The 17,814-nt window shown below is 39.2% G+C and overlaps 1 protein-coding gene across 2 annotated transcripts in view; it reads left to right on the top strand.

Annotated features, from left to right (window-relative positions):
- Positions 1-17,814, top strand: part of ARHGAP42 (Rho GTPase activating protein 42) — a 154,869-nt gene that overhangs the window by 100,207 nt on the left and 36,848 nt on the right. For both annotated transcript variants that reach the window (XM_057399797.1, XM_057399796.1), the window contains exons 5-8: positions 910-1,011; positions 4,425-4,535; positions 12,443-12,547; positions 17,208-17,337. In XM_057399797.1, coding sequence (XP_057255780.1) covers positions 910-1,011; positions 4,425-4,535; positions 12,443-12,547; positions 17,208-17,337 — 448 coding nt within the window. The remainder of the gene's footprint in view (positions 1-909; positions 1,012-4,424; positions 4,536-12,442; positions 12,548-17,207; positions 17,338-17,814) is intronic.

Genomic DNA, 17,814 nt, shown 5'->3' with positions numbered 1-17,814 from the left:
GAGAGATACTCTTAATTGGAGGATATATAACTTTATAATTTAACATTCTGGTTTTACCATTAATAATAATCTGTTGGATATTTACTTTAATTTCTCTTCCTATTTCCTGAACTTTGGCACTTCTTGAAAGGTGGAAAAGCTTTTGTGAAAGCTGCCTTTTTCTTAAATTTCAGATTTAAATTGCAGAGTAACAGATTGAAAAAAATTTGATGTATGAATTCTAAATTAGATAATGGAAAATCAGGTGTTTCTTAATTTACTCATAGCAGTAGCCTTTTATTGAATTATCATGCATTAAAGTAGTCTGATGGTAGAAATGTGAGCATTGTCTGACTGTGATGGGAAAAACTTAAGAAGAGTGGGGAAGGAAAAAGGCAGGATAACTCTTTTAAATGAAATAAGCTTAAATATTCAGACACATCAAAACATTATTGGAAACAGATTTTTGGACGAATTTCCTATTGCAACCATGTATGTGTTTTTCCATCATCCTCATATTTTAAGAGTATGGGTGGAAAATAAGCATATTAGTCTTGAATGCAAAAGATAGGCGTATATCATCATCAAATTTATTACACTCATCTACCTCTTCCACAATATTTTTCTTCAGTGAAGACAGTGTGACAGGTAGGTACAGTTACAAAACTTGGGGAAGATTATTTTGCATTAAATGTCTGCTTAGCAAGATACCACCTACATAAAACCTCATGTGTATTTATTATGGGAAACTGATTAATCTTGCATTTAATAATTGAGTCAGTTCTCCTAGTATCTTCAGGCCTATTTCAGAATAAACCCTAAAAACATTGGAACCAACAAAAGTAGCTTTTGGCACATATTCTTTCTTTTAATTGAGGTTAGTTATGATATTTAGTCAAATATTTTATTTAGAAATGTTTTGTTTTTCAGGATGGGAAGAAGAAGTTTGACAAGGAAAGTGAGAAATATTATTCCATCCTAGAGAAGCACTTAAATTTATCAGCAAAGAAGAAGGAATCTCATTTGCAAGATGTAAGCACTAAACATACTCTTACCCAGTTTCACATTTGCATAGAGATCTTGGTAGCAAACTGGTTCTCTTCAAGACTTGCTGTGTTTTTTTAATGTGAAATTGGGGTGGTTTCTTGTGGTCACACTTCTTGTGAATATAAATTCTTGAGTGGAATTAATATGACCTTAATAAGTCTTAAATATTTTAAGAAGGCAATGTTCTATGTGTTCAACTTTGTGTATTTCAAATACAGCTGTTTATTGATCACAAAGCCAGAATTTCATCGCTACAATAAAAATGTGACTTTTGTAAGGTATTTGCAGAATATTTGAAAGTCAGTTAATTTCTTTTTGCTATTTAATTTATGACATGATAAAATGCTTTTGTTTCACGTAGGCTTTAATCTGGGAGACTGATCTGAGATAACCTTAATGATGCTTTTTTCACCTTATTCTGGGACTGCAGCATCATGCCCTCAAATGGTGTCCACACCTTCAGCTTTGAGGAGGCTGTATGGCTAATTCTTTTCTGTTGAAAAAACAAACAGTGAAGACTTGTAGTTTAACAGGAGGATTCCAGGGCTTTTCAGTATGCTGGTAGAAATAATTATGATTTGTGTTTGAGGCAAATTACAGTAAAACCAGCAATTTGATATCAATGACACTTTGGGATTTGTGCCAAAAGTAGTTAAAAATTATTTGATGAGACTATTCTTGTGACAGTGACTTTAAAATCATGGGGATTAATTTGCAGATCGAGTTCAGTTTTCACAGAAGATGTAACCATCACTCAGTCACAAATTGTAGGATTTCTTTTCATGTTTACGAATAATACCATAATTCCCATTAAATGAGGCTTAGCTATTAAAAATTTGCAATAATGCTTATAATCCTGAGTTGTCTATATAATAATTACTGTAGATAAGACATCAGTTGTGTAGAATTGCTTAATTATTCCACTTGCATGTCGACGTTTTATATGTACAACTTTCACTTTTTCTGAATACTGTGTATATTGCTGAGAAGCAGTTCTGTTAGAGACAGCACCAGCTGCGGGGGGGGGGGATCTTATCAAAATGTAGAAAAGTGAACTTAATCATCAATTAATGCTAGAATAGAAATGAAAGAAATAAAATATTTTACTCTGGAGGCATGAGGTTAATTGCAGCCTAAAAACAGCAACTGAAGTGAAAAGTAACAACTGGGAATCTAATAAACTGTGGTAGAATAACAACAGATTTGGCTCAAGTTTATAAACTAATGGAAAACCAGAATAAATTTTTCCACTGTGTCCTTACGTGACGTCTCTGGATTTAAAAATGTTGTAACTGATGCTGAGGTTTTTTGCCTTTCTGGATGCCCTGCTTATAAAGCACTTAGGGCATAACTTGTCATTTCTGTCTTCCATGGTTTTGTACAGCTGTAGGTGTGCTGAATCAGTGATATGGACTCACCATAAATAGAATGTACAAGAGCAAATCAGTACCAAAAATGTTAACTGAGTACCTTTTGGCCTGTGTCTGTACGAGAAATAAAAGGAAAGGCAAGCACACCAATTCCATGCCTGAAATCCAAGTGATTGCTGTTAACTCACATCTAGAGTGATTCCAGTGAGCCCCATTTGTAGCCTATGTGGCCAGGACAGAGTTCGCTGGAACAGTCCACAGCAGAGCCAGGGCACGAGCAAAGAGCCACAGGGGGCTGGTGGCTGGGGCTGCAAGGCTTAGTGCAAGTGAAGGGAACTCCTCGCCTCAAGGCAGCATCATGCATTTAGTGAGATGGGATACCTTTTATTGACTGCTGCTGTCACACTGAAAAATACTTCTTTTTTTAAGCCACTGTTCCATTGAATGTTGAGTTTTCTTGGTACCTTATCTCATTATGTGGGTTAAAGAGCACTGGGATGAGCAAGGAGTAGTTCTCGTACCCTTTTGGGCTATTTGACATATCTCACTTGAGTACAGTTGAGAGCACCTTAATTAGGCATCTAAAGTTTGATGGTCTGAACATATTCTATAGAGAGTTATTTGCATATATTTCCTGATTAGGTTTTTATAAGCATGGCAAGGAAATGCTCGTACTGCATCATTTGAAGCATATCATTGAGGCCCATGCTTTGAAGTAGTGTTGGAGCGCTGTGCCAGGGAAGTGAATCAGTGTTGTTGAAGAGTCTGTGCAGCCAAATCATGGTAGTAGCATGTTGTTGACTAAAGAAACAATGTTAATTATATATGGTACTATTGTAAGCCAAGTCCTGCCTGAAGGGAAACACTGACTTTTTTTGCATTTGTATTGTTAAAAATATGAAAACACTGGTCTATTTGCTGGTTTAGTGTTTGCTGTCAAGGGAAGACAATATCTAGCTTTTCCAATTTTTGTTTATTTGATTTTTTTTTAGTGCCAGAGTTGAACTAGGGAATATACAGAAATATACTGCTATATTTTAACTGGCATATGTCAAAACTAGCTGAACTGGTGTTACTCATGTTGTTGATACTTGATAGAATTTCTTTCTGACCTAAGACCAAAGCCTAACTAATGCAGCCCAAAAGAGATTTGCTTGAGAAAATGATTTTTTATGAAGGAAGATGAATTAAAATTAAATCTGCATCTCTTCCTTAAGCATTATCCACATACTACACTACTTGTCTGTTAGGTTCTTCTATGGATTGTTTAAATTGAGGATAAAAGCCTGTTACACTTTATCAGTTGATAAGAATTAATTCTTATTAATGCTATTTAGGCAGAAGACGTTGTTTTGTTACTGTGTCTTCCTGTTGGTTGCTATTAGTCAGGCACTTCTGACAAGTATTGCCTTGTGGTTCTGGCATTTGAAAATTAAAACATGAAAAATAATTGATTTATGAGGTTAAGGACTTAAATATGTCTATATTCCAAGAGCATGAGACTCATATTGTGAAACAATAAGTTTCAAGATGTCATTGTTAAAGACAGTCTGTTTAAGAAAGAAAATATCTTTTGGGGAAAGTATTTGAAGCTTAGAAATAGATATAATTTTAGTACATGTGATAGTCAAACTTTTCAATCGAAATAATTATCTTTTTGTCCATCCTTAATTCCTATCCTCTCTTCTGTTTCTTTCTCTAAGCTTGCCATATACCAGGGAGAGATTTCCTGCTGCTGCCTTTCTATATTTCCCCCTAGGGTATCTTAAAAAGTAGAATATTAAAGTGCAAAAATCAAGAGGAAACTAAGAAGGAGTGGAGAAAAGGCATGAGACTAAAATGTGTGATGCTAGTTTCTTAAACTTATGTTTAGCTATTTTAAGTAGGTATTCTAATTTTCACGAAGAAAACTGACCATGAAGCTTGTAAAGTAATCTTATGGAAGATCTGCTCGTTAATGACAAAATCTGTTTTTAAATCAATCATGAGAGTAAATTAATGTTGTCTATATTTCATTTTGTCTTTTAGGCAGATACACAGATTGACAGAGAACATCAAAACTTTTATGAAGCATCATTAGAATATGTTTTTAAAATTCAAGAAGTACAAGAGAAAAAGAAATTTGAATTTGTAGAACCTGTAAGTTTTATGGTTTATTTTCTTTAGAGTGTATGCATATAAAGCTGAAAATTGAGTTTAAAATATCTGGGTTGCTCCCTTTAACTTGTGATTGCAGGTTGTTTGTGTATAGAGAGACATTAAGATCTTGGCTTGTATATATGCAGACATTAAGATATTGGCTTGGGCGCTTTCCATGTTTATTAAAGGATAATGTAAGAGCTTCATATCTACTGTCAGTTGAAATGTCTGACCACTTGGAGTGCGCATAACATTTTAATGGAAAAATATGTAATGTTGTGTCTGTGCAACATATAATGGATGCTTCCTAATACCTTGGCTTCATGGCTAAAATTCTGAGCCACCTTTTGGATTTAAATATTCTATGTAGACAGTGTACATATATATTTTTCTGAGTTACACATAAAATAAAGTGAAATACCATTTTTTTCTGTAGAATAGGTAAGTTTAGATTTTGTTGGTGGACTTATTGGTCTTTAGTTTACTTTGCACATGTATTAAAGCATACGTTAACATGCATAAAAGAGTTCTGTTTCAAAATCCATATTTAGATCTGGGATTTTCTCCTGGACTGGGTTTCCACACACCCCCACCCCGTAGGCTATCTTCTGGGTCAGTCATTACCAAAACCTGCTTCAGTATGATGTGCTAGCATATTTCTGTGGCATAGTTAAAGAATCACAGAATCATAGAAAAGTCCAGGTTGGAAATGACCTTAAAATCACCAAGTTCCAACCGCCCTGCCATGGGCAAGGACACCTCACACTAAACCATCCCACCCAAGGCTGTGTCCAACCTGGCCTTGAACACCGCCAGGGATGGAGCATTCACAACCTCCCTGGGCAACCCATTCCAGTGCCTCACCACCCTTACAGTAAAGAACTTCTTCCTTATATCCAATCTAAACTTCCCCTGTTTAAGTTTTAACCCGTTACCCCTTGTCCTGTCACTGCAGTCCCTAATGAAGAGTCCCTCCCCAGCATCCTTGTAGGCCCCCTTCAGATACTGGAAGGCTGCTATGAGGTCTTCACGCAGCCTTCTCTTCCCCAGGCTGAGCAGCCCCAACTTTCTCAGCCTGTCTTCATACGGGAGGTGCTCCAGTCCCCTGATCATCCTCATGGCCCTCCTCTGGACTTTTTCCAACAGTTCCATGTCCTTTTTATGTTGAGGACACCAGAACTGCACACAGTACTCCAGGTGAGGTCTCACAAGAGCATAGTACAGGGGCAGGATCACCTCCTTCGACCTGCTGGTCATGCTCCTTCTAATGCAGCCCAGGATATGGTTGGCTTTCTGGGTACAAGCACACACTGCCAGCTCATGTTAAGTTTCTCATTGACTAACGCCCCCAAGTCTTTCTCCGCAGGGCTGTTCTGAATCTCTAGAATAGTTGTAGTATTACTACTGTTCATGTCATACAGGATTAGATTGCCAATTGTCCTGTTTAGTTAGTACCTGTCGCCCTTGACAGAGAACTTCCAATGTCATCTGCCCCTTCCCATTAAGCGTATTGAGCATAGCAGAGCATCAGTTGTGGAATAGGAACATGGCAGGTGTAACTTTTTCTCTCCCTCCACACCATCTCACCATCTTCCAGCTTCCTTGTAACTAACTGAAACAGCACTCATGACTGTGAAATAGGTTGAATTACATCTCTAACACCAAGTGTCACCAAGAAGAACATCTCAGATGTCTCTTATCCATGAGATGAAAATGTGTTGTATAGCGAGTGTTTGACATTGATGCAAACTAATGAACCTGGATTCAGCAAGCAGTACTTACAGAAATCCTATCATTATGGCATACAGCTGCCAAATCTTAGAGACTAAAACTTTGCTCAGATTTCTAAATAAGAACATTTTTCTACCTGTCACAGTTTAATCCAGACTGTGTCTCTCTGTCTACTTCTGTGAAACTCTCACATCCTGGAAAAAATCTAGCAGTTCTGACCTAGCTCTGACCCTGGTATAGGAGATTTTATGCTCCTTTAAAGTAATAGAAACTTTCTAAATTTAGATGACTTTGTATATAGGGAAATATTACTGTGCAATTCCATATAGTTAAAATAGGGCATCTTTCATTCTATGTGCTACACAGAGAGGAAAAATAGATTTGATTTTATATATATTATCTGGACACACTGAGCTTTATCCTTTTGACCAGGAGCTGTCCCTACATTGTCAGCCATCACAGCAGCAGCTATGAAATACTAAAATGAGAGGGCGATTTATCAATTCACCAGTGTTGATACTGGGCAAGCAAGCAGGGGAGGTTACTGGTAGGCTCAGTCTCATGGGCCTGGGTGTTCTTGTTACCAGGTGTCCACATCCAGTGCATAAAATTTACTTTTGAGTGGATCAGTTAGCATCCTGTGTCACATCAGTAGGCATTTCGTCCAGTTTGTTATGCACAGGTCATTCTTTGGTGTTCCAGAGGAAGGTACGGGTACTCTGGTGGCTGGGTAATGACAGCCCTTGCAGACAGCGTCTTCTGGCTCCAGATGGGATTTTTTCTATAAGCAGTCTGGATATAAATAGAGCTTAAATTGCAACATCAGTTATAAAATTTTGAGCCCTCAAAGTTCTTATGTTTTTTTTTTTGTTCCTAGTCTGTTGCATACAGTGTGTTAGAATAAAAGTATAAAGCAAAGTATACAAGTAGATTATGATACACATCAGCAATACCATGAGAACAAAAGAAGAAAAAAATGAAGTCTTCAAAATAAGCTTTCTAAAAATGCAGAGTTCATGTAAGTGATGTTGGAAGTACGAGCATGTGCTCCTAGATGCAAGTAGATAAGGACAAAGCCTAACACTTTAGAATCACAAATCAAAAGAATTGCTATATTATTCATTTTTCTTTGTGTGCTCTGCAAATGCTCAGATGCTAGAAGCTGCCTGGTGGTCTGTCTATTAAGACGCTTCTCCTCAGGAGCTCTGCTGCTTGTGGGGCATTCTAGTGTGTGTGCTGCTTATGCCTCCAGTTTATCAGCTCAATGCTATGTCTCTGTATAACTGTCTGACATATTACTAGTAGACTCTTTGAAGGAGAGTTTAACTAAATAAAAGAAAGGCTATTAATGCAGTAAAGGGGAAGTTTGTGATGCCCGTGTGGAAGAAGGATAAGAAGGACATGGGAATAGAACTTGAAAAATAAATTATCTGCTAGAGCTCCTTCCGGCATCTTTCAGTTTGTCTATGCCAAAGGGTAAGAATGGTCTGGGAACCTGAGTGGGAGAAGTAGCCTAGCAAAAATTGACAGGTGGGTTGCACCTAGGACAGTAGGACAGTAAAAATTGCTAGCAGTGGAGTATGTTTCCTCCTGGGGAAGAGCAGGGAGAGATTTTAAGGTACACAATGCTAGTGACTCATACTCTGAATAGAGAATTACAATATTTGGAGTAAACTTTTGCAGCTGCTCCTCAGGCCGTGGATTTCTCTGCTGTTCTTTGTATCTCGTTTGAAGGAGTCTCTGATTTGTACTACTGTGAGTAACTGACAGCTGCCTATTTGTGATCTTCCTAGATCCTGACTTTTTCCAAGGGAAAAAACCCAAGGCATAAAACTTTTCATACAGATCATTAATTCAAACTTTTTCTCAAAGACAAAAAAATAGTGTTAACATCTACAGCAAGTTAAACAGCAAAGCATAGTAAGTGACAATAATCTCTCATCTTGGCTTTGTCTTTGTGGGCCCAGAGAGGCTAGTCTAAACCAACACCACTTTCTGAGGATGTTATGCTTGTTGAGAGAAATGTAAACGCCTTCCTGGAGCTCCACTTTGTCCCTCAGCAGTGCCAGGTCTTCCTTGGCCTATAGAAATCAGGGCCCAGGGTTCCTAAGGAGTGAACTATATGAAATGTGAGGGGTGGTCCTTAAGTATCACAAAAGACCAGAAGTGCTTGTTTAAAACAAAAGAAAAACAAACACAAAACCACAAACCCTGGTGTAATTGCATGCACTGTGGACATTAAAGTCAATTTCTTCTCCTTGGGCTTTCCGCATTATTAACTACAATCACTTCAATCTGATGAATAAATGCTATCTACTTCTAAAAAAAAAATTAAACCAGGGAGATAGGGACTTCTGGCTGATGTGCTGCAGGCCAAAGGTCAAATTCCTCCCCTATCCAAAACCTAACTACAGTCTTCTTCCTGTGAGAATGAAATGACCAGGCAGACTTGAGGTCACCAGCTCTACATCAAAATAAATAAAGTCTCAAGAAGTGGTTGGATTTTCTTTCAGGTTCTGTGTTGAAATCCTTGTGGTGCTGGGTTACTGAATAGCATTGTATTGTGGAGTTCAGACCTCTTTCTTGATGTGGCTGAGTAGATACTCAGAATGAAGTAACTGTAAAGCACTTGTTGAAATGAAAAAGTGTCAATATGAACACATCAGGCATTGTATGTGATGTTTGGGGGAACAAATCACCTCTTTACATGTGAAGACCACTGTAAAATACATTCTAAAAGTCTTTTTGAAAGGAAAAAAGGCTATTGCTCTTCATTATTTAATATTAATCTCCTTAAAATTATGAGCCTGCCTTTAGCAGTAGTACCATTTCTAACACCAGCAACAAGAAAACCCCAATGTGAGCATAAGCCTAGGGCAAAAGTCTTTGGCTTTTAGATCTCTTCTGTGCAATGCTATGGTTGTACCTCCCCTGATGGAAGTGGTTATGAAGATGCCTTAATAACACAGGCCCATTGGGTACAGGGCATTTTCTGATCCCTGTTCCTTCCACCACTAGTGACATGTCCATAGGAGCTAATACCATCCTCAATGTCTGTTTCAACACATAACTTGAAATAAGCTGGTTTAGGACTTGCATAGAGTGTATTTTTACTTTTCTTTTATTCCTCTTTTTCAAAGTGCTCAGAGAGTATTTGACCAAGAGAACCTCAGGGCCAGATCCTCTCCAATGAACAGCTGCCAGAATACATAAGAAGTACTTTTAACCAAGATGTGTTCAGATTTTTCTCAGGGTTTTTTTGCTGCTGTTTTTTTGCTTTCTGATAAATTCAGCTTTGCTGCCATCTTGTGTTAAATATTTTCTTTCTCGGTATTTCTCTGTGCTCTGTAAAATCATTTTGTGTGGTAGAAAATTCTTTTAAGTATTGAAGCTGAAATTTAAACAGTTTATAGTTATAGTACACTCTCCTGAAATGACCTTTAAAGTGATCTGTAATTCAGGCATAAGCTGACGTACTTTCTCCCACTAGTTCTTTGATTGTAATTTTGGCGTGCTCTAACATTCTGGTCTGGTGCAATTTCACTGAGCACTCATTACTCCTCCATTGCTTCTTTAGCTGAAAGGGTTTAGCAGCAGGCCTCTGCTTACAAGTAAAAGTTAAACCATGTCCCTTTGACTGAACCAAGTCAGAGTAATCACAGGAGTAGTTAAGCTGCTGTATCTCAAGGAGCTGTAGTTGAGAACACTGATGAGTAAATAAATCTAGACTGTAAGCACAGGCTTTGCACAGCTGGAGCCAGAGCTTTAGTTATTATTTATTTACTTATTTTATACTTTATTAATGAAAAAGGAAAATAGTATTCTTTCTTGTATGTAATTGTTTCTAGAAATACATTATAAACCTTAAAATTACAGAACTCTTTCTGTTTATGTAATTGGAGCTTTTTAAGATAAATTGTTGTATTTGGACCCTCCTCAGAATTGAACAATTGAATAACCAGTAAGAGACTTTCAGGCCTAAGTCCTTAGTTGAGATAGTGATTTCAGGTGGACAGATGATCAGGTCAAGGTGAGACTGTTTCCACAATCTGTGGAGCCCTTTGTTTGACCATGTTGTGTTCATGTCCCTTTGTTTAGTGGTGGGATGTGGTTCAGGAATTCACACCCATTGTAGAGGCCCCATAAAAGGTGGCTGTTATACCCAAGGATCTTCTCAGTTCTTCAGGTTTTATGACCAAATTACTGGGTAGCCATGGGCTTTCATCATCTCTGCCCAAGGCCAGATTATCTGATCATGCAATACCAGTAAAAAACCAAGGGCCAAGTCCTTCTACCAGGCATGCCTGCATGCTTCTATTTCTGCTAGCACTGATGGTCTGTTGACTTTGAACTGCTTCAGCTTACTAGTGCAGCAGAACAGCAGGCTTCTGGGGCAGAGATGCTCACTGAAGGGCTTAGTGCCAGAGCTGGCACAGGCTGCCCAGGGAGGTTGTGGAGTCTGCCTCTCTGGAGACATTCAAAACCCACCTGGACATGTTCCTCTGTAACCCCTCTAGGTGGCCCTGCTTGGGTGGACTAGGTGATCTCCAGAAGTCCCTTCCAACCCAAACCATTCTGTGATTCTGTGGTGTGCAAGGATGTGTGACAAAGCTGAATGGGGAATGAGAGGAGGAGCAGGAAGGGGAGAGCAAGACGCAGGTCTGATTGCAGCAAGTTATCATGTTAGCTCATCTGCCCATAGTGCTGCATCCTTGATCTCTCCTCTGCCAAGCTGTGGAAGTTTGCTCGTTGGAAGGTATGGAATGCCTTGCGATGCCAAATGGATGGGGTTCTAAAATTGCAAAACATTAGTTTAGCTGTTCTCCTGAAAATAGGCGTGTTACCTTAGCACGATAGTGAGTAGTAGGGAAGGGGGAGGCAGAACAATTTAACTACATTTCCTCAAGTAGGGCTGAGTGTAAATTTAAAGAAAATATAAACACAGTAAAAGCTACATTTTTAAGCTGTTTCACTTACAATAATCTATGGTACTGGTAACACAAGGAAAAATGCATTGAATATGAATTATGGCATTTTTGTTGCCTGAGTCTAGGCTACTTCAGTAGCCGACAGAGAGAGATAGATGTTTGCATTGGATCATTCATCCCATCCTGAGAGAGAAGTTTGAAAAAGGAAAAAGAATTATGTTCTTGAATACCTGTGGGTTTTTTACTGAGTTAGGAGGCAGCCCGGACAGCCTGTTACTTAGCCTAAATGATTAGCTTTCCTGTGGCTGTAATATACTGAGATAAATCTGTCCTGTTGTTACAGCTTTTGGTTTTGTACATACACTTAATATATCTTTTTTTGTTGTTTTCCTTTTTTTTATAAGCTAAATTACAGATACAAAGACAGCAATCCATAATAAAAATTTAAATGCTTGTTATTTAATAGCAGGTAAGATGACACAGTAATGTCAAAATGCTTTGTAGAACAGAGTAAGGAGGTTTTTAAAACTAATAGATTGTAGGAGTACATTAATTCAACAGCTAAAATCTACTTGCACTTTTTACTACTTCAGCTTTTTTTAAAGGAAACTTTAAAAAGAATTTTCAACTGGATATGCACAAACTTCAGCTGACAGGAAGAATTAGTCTGGGTTCCTTGTGTTGTATTAAGCTGTCCAAAACATACTTTCAGGAGTCTCATTTGTGGAAAATAGGCCATAGCAATTAGTATGAAGAAAGTGAAAAAATATTTTGAAGAAAAAAACCCTTGAACTCTGAAAGCATGAACTTAGAAAATGCACAACACCAAAGACTCCAGCTGGAATTCTGGTTAAAATGACTAGGACAGTGAATTAAATTGTTATGGGAATGGCACCTTCATGACGAAAAAGCTTGTTGAACCTCTCTCCTAAGGTCTGACCATGGATTGCTCAGCAAAGCTTTTCTATTGCAAATAATGAAAGCTAAGAGTGTTCCAGGAGCTAATACACAGAGTGGGTTTTGGTGGTAGTTTGCAATATTTCGGTGCCGAAAACAAGTAGTAAATCAACTGTCCTTAGTTTTTGTTTTCTAATACGCACCTGAATAGAAAAAGTGTGCAGCAGTTGCTAAGAACCTTTTCCTATCTCAGGCAATACTAATTCTTTATACGTTAGTGTATCTTCATGTCATGCAGTGTTAAAAGCACATGTTAAAAATATATAATACTTCTCAATCTTACCTTTTCAGCTCTTGGCCTTTCTTCAAGGATTATTTACATTTTACCATGAAGGATATGAACTGGCTCAGGAGTTTGCACCATACAAGCAGCAACTGCAGTTCAATTTGCAGAACGTAAGGATGATTTATATTTACACTATTATTTTTAATTTTTTTTTTGGCTCATTTAATTTCGGGATATTAAAGTAGTCTCAGAGCACTTTATTGGAACTCTTAATGTGTAAATTTACCTGCGTAAATGCTTTCTTGAGAGTGAGGCCTGTCTTCTGGAGTGACTGGATGTCCCAGAAATGCTCCAGTTGGTACAGAATGATACAGTTTGTTTCTTTAAGATCTCAGGTTGCTACAAAAAGCTTGTCCTTTTTATGCTAGCTTCCCACTGTATATGAAGCATACATAGAAAGTCATTCTCTTGCTCTTCTCTGGAGCATCAAAGAATTGGTGGGGCCTTCCTCCATGGTGACCAGCTCTCACAAGCATTGAGTTCCACCTGAAGAAATGTTCTGTTAGTTGTGTAGAGAGTTACTCTCAACTGAGCAGGTGGATCTTCTGCAGTAGATTGGTCTGAATTTGAGCCATACAAGATGAACCGTGCCCAAGAATTCCATAGTTTTCAGAAATAATAAAGATGCATTTAATCAACATACTTTTTCACTCCTCATAACTGCTGTATACAACTGTATATTTATTTCAATGTTAACTCAAATGTTACACTTCCAAAGACATACAGGTAAGTAGATACAAAGCATCTTTATTAGTCATTTGCATTAGAGCCACTGTTATTTGCATTTAAAGCAAAATGTGAAGTTCAGCATGTTAATAATGGGCCAGCCACATTTTTCATGACAAGTAACGTCAAAGTACAGAACACATTCATTAAAAAAAAGTGAAAGAATTCTATCATTTGTTCCAAATACTGTATGTTTGTGGTGACTCCATTTCTTTTCCATTTTATTCTTTCAAGAAAAGATACCTAATTGAAATTTATATAGCTTCACTAGAGTCAAAGAAGCTACATCAGCTTTTGTAGGTACTGTCTTGACTACTGAACTTAGAGAGTATGAAACAGATTTGGGAATACAAGAGCACCTTACTGTGCTCAACTGCTATTCCTTGTGCTTTACTGAAAAATAAAATACATTTTTCACTGTAGCATCTTACTATTAGAGGCGTGTTAGCTCAAAGTTGGAAGATGGCGTTGCCACTAGTGCTGTTAATGTAGATCTCATTCCTAGAAGTACTGCACTCTTCCAGGTTTTGCTGCAATTAAGTGTGTGCAGCACACCTCCATAGCCCCATCCCCTTTTATGTCCATTGATCATATGTAGGTATAGAACCCATTTAAAACAGTGCTTGAGGAAATAAGTCAAATCCTTCTAGATGATTAACCTTTTCCTTTTAGATTGAAATGCAAATGCGCAGATTCTCCTGGAAGGCATGCTAAGGCACATGAAAATCAACAAGGTACTTGGTGACAGCCAGCATGGCTTCACTAAGGGGAAATCCTGCCTGACCAATTGGGTGGCCTTCTATGATGGGGCTACAGAACTGATGGACAGGGGTAGAGCAGTTGATGTCATCTATCTGGACTTGTGCAAAGCATTCGACACTGTCCCACACGACATCCTTGTCTCTAAATTGGAGAGACATCAATTTGATGGATGGACCACTCGGTGGATAAAGAACTGGCTGGATGGCTGCACACAAAGAGTTGTGGTCAATGGCTCAGTGTCTGGCTGGAGACCAGTAACGAGTGGTGTCCCTCAGGGATCGGTGTTGGGACCGGTCTTGTTTAACATCTTTGTCGCTGACATGGACAGTGGGATTGAGTGCGCCCTCAGCAAGTTTGCCGATGACACCAAGCTGTGTGGTTCGGTTGATACACTGGAGGGAAGGAATGCCATCCAGAGGGACCTTGACACACTTGTGAGGTGGGGTGATGCCAGCCTGATGAGGTTTAACCATGCCAAGTGCAAGGTCCTACAGCTGGGTCGGAGCAATCCCAGGCACAGTACAGGTTGGGCAGAGAAGAGATTCAGAGCAGCCCTGCGGAGAAGGACTTGGGGGTGCTGGTTGATGAGAAAATGAGCATGAGCCAGCAGTGTGCACTTGCAGCGCAGAAAGCCAACCATATCCTGGGCTGCATCAAAAGGAGTGTGACCAGCAGGTTGAGGGAGGTGATCCTGCCCCTCTACTCTGCTCTTGTGAGACCTCACCTGGAGTATTGGGTGCAGTTCTGGTGTCCTCAACATAAAAAGGACATGGAACTGTGGGAACAAGTCCAGTGAAGGGCCATGAGGATGATCAGGGGACTGGAGCACCTCCCGTATGCAGACAGGCTGAGAAAGTTGGGGCTGTTCAGCCTGGAGAAGAGAAGGCTGCATGGAGACCTCATAGCAGCCTTCCAGTATCTGAAGGGGGCCTATAGGGATGCTGGGGATGGACACTTCATTAGAGACTGTAGTAACAGGACAAGGGGTAACAGTTTAAAACTCAAACAGGGGAAGTTTAGGTTGGATATAAGAAGGAAATTCTTTCCTGTTAGGGTGGTGAGGCACTGGAATGGGTTGCCCAGGGAGGTTGTGAATGCTCCATCCCTGGCAGTGTTCAAGGCCAGGTTGGACAGAGCCTTGGGTGACATGGTTTAGTGTGAGGTGTCCCTGCCCATGGCAGGGGGGTTGGAACTAGATGATCTTAAGGTCCTTTCCAACCCTGACTCTTCTATGATTCTATGATTCATATGTTCTCTGCCTGTTGTGCATCTTAGCCTCCTGTCCTTTTAAATTAGGTATTTGCTACTTTTGGTTTGCTACTGAGCCTTTCAGATAAAGGCACAAGGTGTCAGTGTTGTCGCACATCACAGTTTCAGTGAAAATGTGAAAAATGTGCTTCAGCCCATGAATTTTATTTACTTTCATGTGACAAATTCTGGTAGGAGCATGAGGCCACAGCACAGACCCAAACTGGCATTGTAAGTCAGTATGTGTCAGTATCTTCTACGCGTATATCTAAAGAAACAGAATTATTAAGGGATTTTTTAAATTCAGTGTTAATGAAGAAATAATTAAACTTAATCTCTTCTTAAATATGATGAAAGTACAACTTGACGTATAAATAGACTACAGGGTAGAGGGAGATGTGAACTTAGGCAGAAGGAATAATGTATTATGGTATTTTTATTATACATTATAGAAACATGTGTAAAGATGTAGTGGGGTATAGTAAATCATCTGATGCTGTTACACAGAAATTTGAATTCTGGCTTTAGATCTAGATCCACAGCTTCCTTTTGCCAGCTGGGCTATCTACTGACTTGTCTCTCAGAGCACCACCCTACCTCAGTCTGAAGTGCAACAATTTATGTAGGGAAAGTCAAACTGAGTACAGTGCTTAGGGAAAATTGTGTTCAGACTGTGTGTTGAAGCTGTCAAAAATGCTCCTTTCCATTGCATTCTGTGTTAAGGTCTTAGAGAACAGTTGATCTGAGCCGCTGTTTCTCCTCTTAAAATTCCCCTACTTGTTAGAGCAAGAGAGTAACAGCTGTAGGAGTAGCAGAGTAGTGGTAGACCAGCAGCACTTAACAGGTTACCATGTCCTAACATGACCTGTTGTCACTTCCACTGTTCCAGCTGGCCAGTGGTGTATTTTGTATGTCCATTTGGCTTTGTTTTCTATAATCTGATTCAATGCCCTGGCTGCTTAAAAGTAGTAATTAAAAACTTACTAGACAGAGGTAAGTTCTCAAAATGGGGACATTCTTCCCTTCAATGGCATATCCCTCTTGCAGGTCTCAAAATGCCTTCTCTTAAGTTTGGTCTGACCTGATATTTCACTCTAAGGGTACAGTGTGAACAATTCAGAGAAGAATTGTATCATCCCCTATAGTAAAAATTCTTCTCTTCAGGAAGAAGATTTAATGTGTGTTATCAAACCTGTGACACCTCTTAACAGTTCTCCTCCACTATACCATGCTAGGTATGTGGAGGGGAAACCCTGGCCTCACTGAATTCAGTAGGAAAAATCTCCATGTCCATGCATATAGATATTAGCAAATATGAATAACCCAACTTTTTACGTAATTCTTTGCCTGGTTACACATGTGATATTTAGGACAGACACAGTATTTTCATGCTTTTGGCACAGTTCGGTCACTTGTGACCTCTTTCTTTCCTAGTGTGTTTATGTTATAATTAATTGTTGCGTTTGTATAGCCATGTGAAAAAACGTTCATGACAGTAACCTGCCTATTCTGAGTATCAGCAGCTGTGGTATTACTGCAGATACAGATACACAGTACATTTGTCTTTTCTACATGTGGAGAAAGCACAGCTGTTTAGGGACATTAGCCTGGCATTGACCCAGATCAGTGTTTTATGCAGTGTACTTCAAGTGGTTCAGTGGGACTCACTACTTCAGGTTTGGGGTTATGCTATAAGACTGGTGTCTGTCTTTGCCTGTCTGTCTGTATCCTTAGTGTGTAAGCATACCTAAAGATGTAAAATGACCTCCTTTCTGAGTTTAGTGACCTGCAGAAGGAGGAATGTTACTGTTCTCAACTATATTTGCATTACAGTTGTGTGCTTCAGTTGAATTCTGCATTACTATGTTATTCCTATGCTTCTAGAGCAATGAAGAGTATTATTCTTTATTGCCTTTTTTTTTCTTTATGTCTCTCGTAAATACTTCTGTTGGTCTCCAAACCAGTCTCCTTGGCATTATTAGTACTTTCATGAGATAACATGGTTTTTTGTTTGTTTCCTTTTCTTGGTGTTAGACCCGGAATAACTTTGAAAGCACTAGGCAGGAAGTGGAGAGACTCATGCAGAGAATGAAATCAGCCAACCAGGATTACAGACCACCAAGTCAGTGGACAATGGAAGGCTATCTGTATGTGCAGGAGAAACGTGAGTATAACAGATGTACTTTTTAACTGAATTTGAAAGGCACAGCATCAAAGGTGAGGACAAGAAAATGGTCTAGTTAGCCGGACAAAGCAACAAGTTTGAATGTCTGCAGACTCCTGCTCTGGCTCCTTTCCAAATGATTGAGCGGTTCAAAAGAAAAATAAGTGACTTTTCTAAAAGCATTCAGAGTAGCTATGGTCAGATGGAATGGGGATCAAATCACTTGTAAGCAACTCAACCTCTGCCCCCTGGGGCTTTGTGGGTAGGTGCCTGCTATTGGCCACCCTAGAGGATGGTAGGAAGCTCTGCTCTGGCTGGCTGCCCCATGCTTTGCTGCAGGAACTGCAAGCTCCCAGCACTCTGCTTTGTCTTTATCTGTCAAACCCTGCTGTCTCCTGTACTTTCTCTGCCTGAACAGGGCCTATGTTCACCCAGCAAGAGCAACTTCCACCTTGTACCAGGAGTCTCCACTAACCC

Source organism: Pezoporus wallicus, unplaced genomic scaffold (genome assembly GCF_028554395.1).
Source record: "Pezoporus wallicus isolate ANWC-B61680 ecotype Strahan unplaced genomic scaffold, APGP_CSIRO_Pwel_v1 scaffold_6446, whole genome shotgun sequence".
Lineage (NCBI taxonomy): Eukaryota > Metazoa > Chordata > Aves > Psittaciformes > Psittacidae > Pezoporus > Pezoporus wallicus.
The sequence above is the reverse complement of the archived record's forward strand: the minus strand, read 5'-3'. Positions and strand labels throughout refer to the sequence as shown.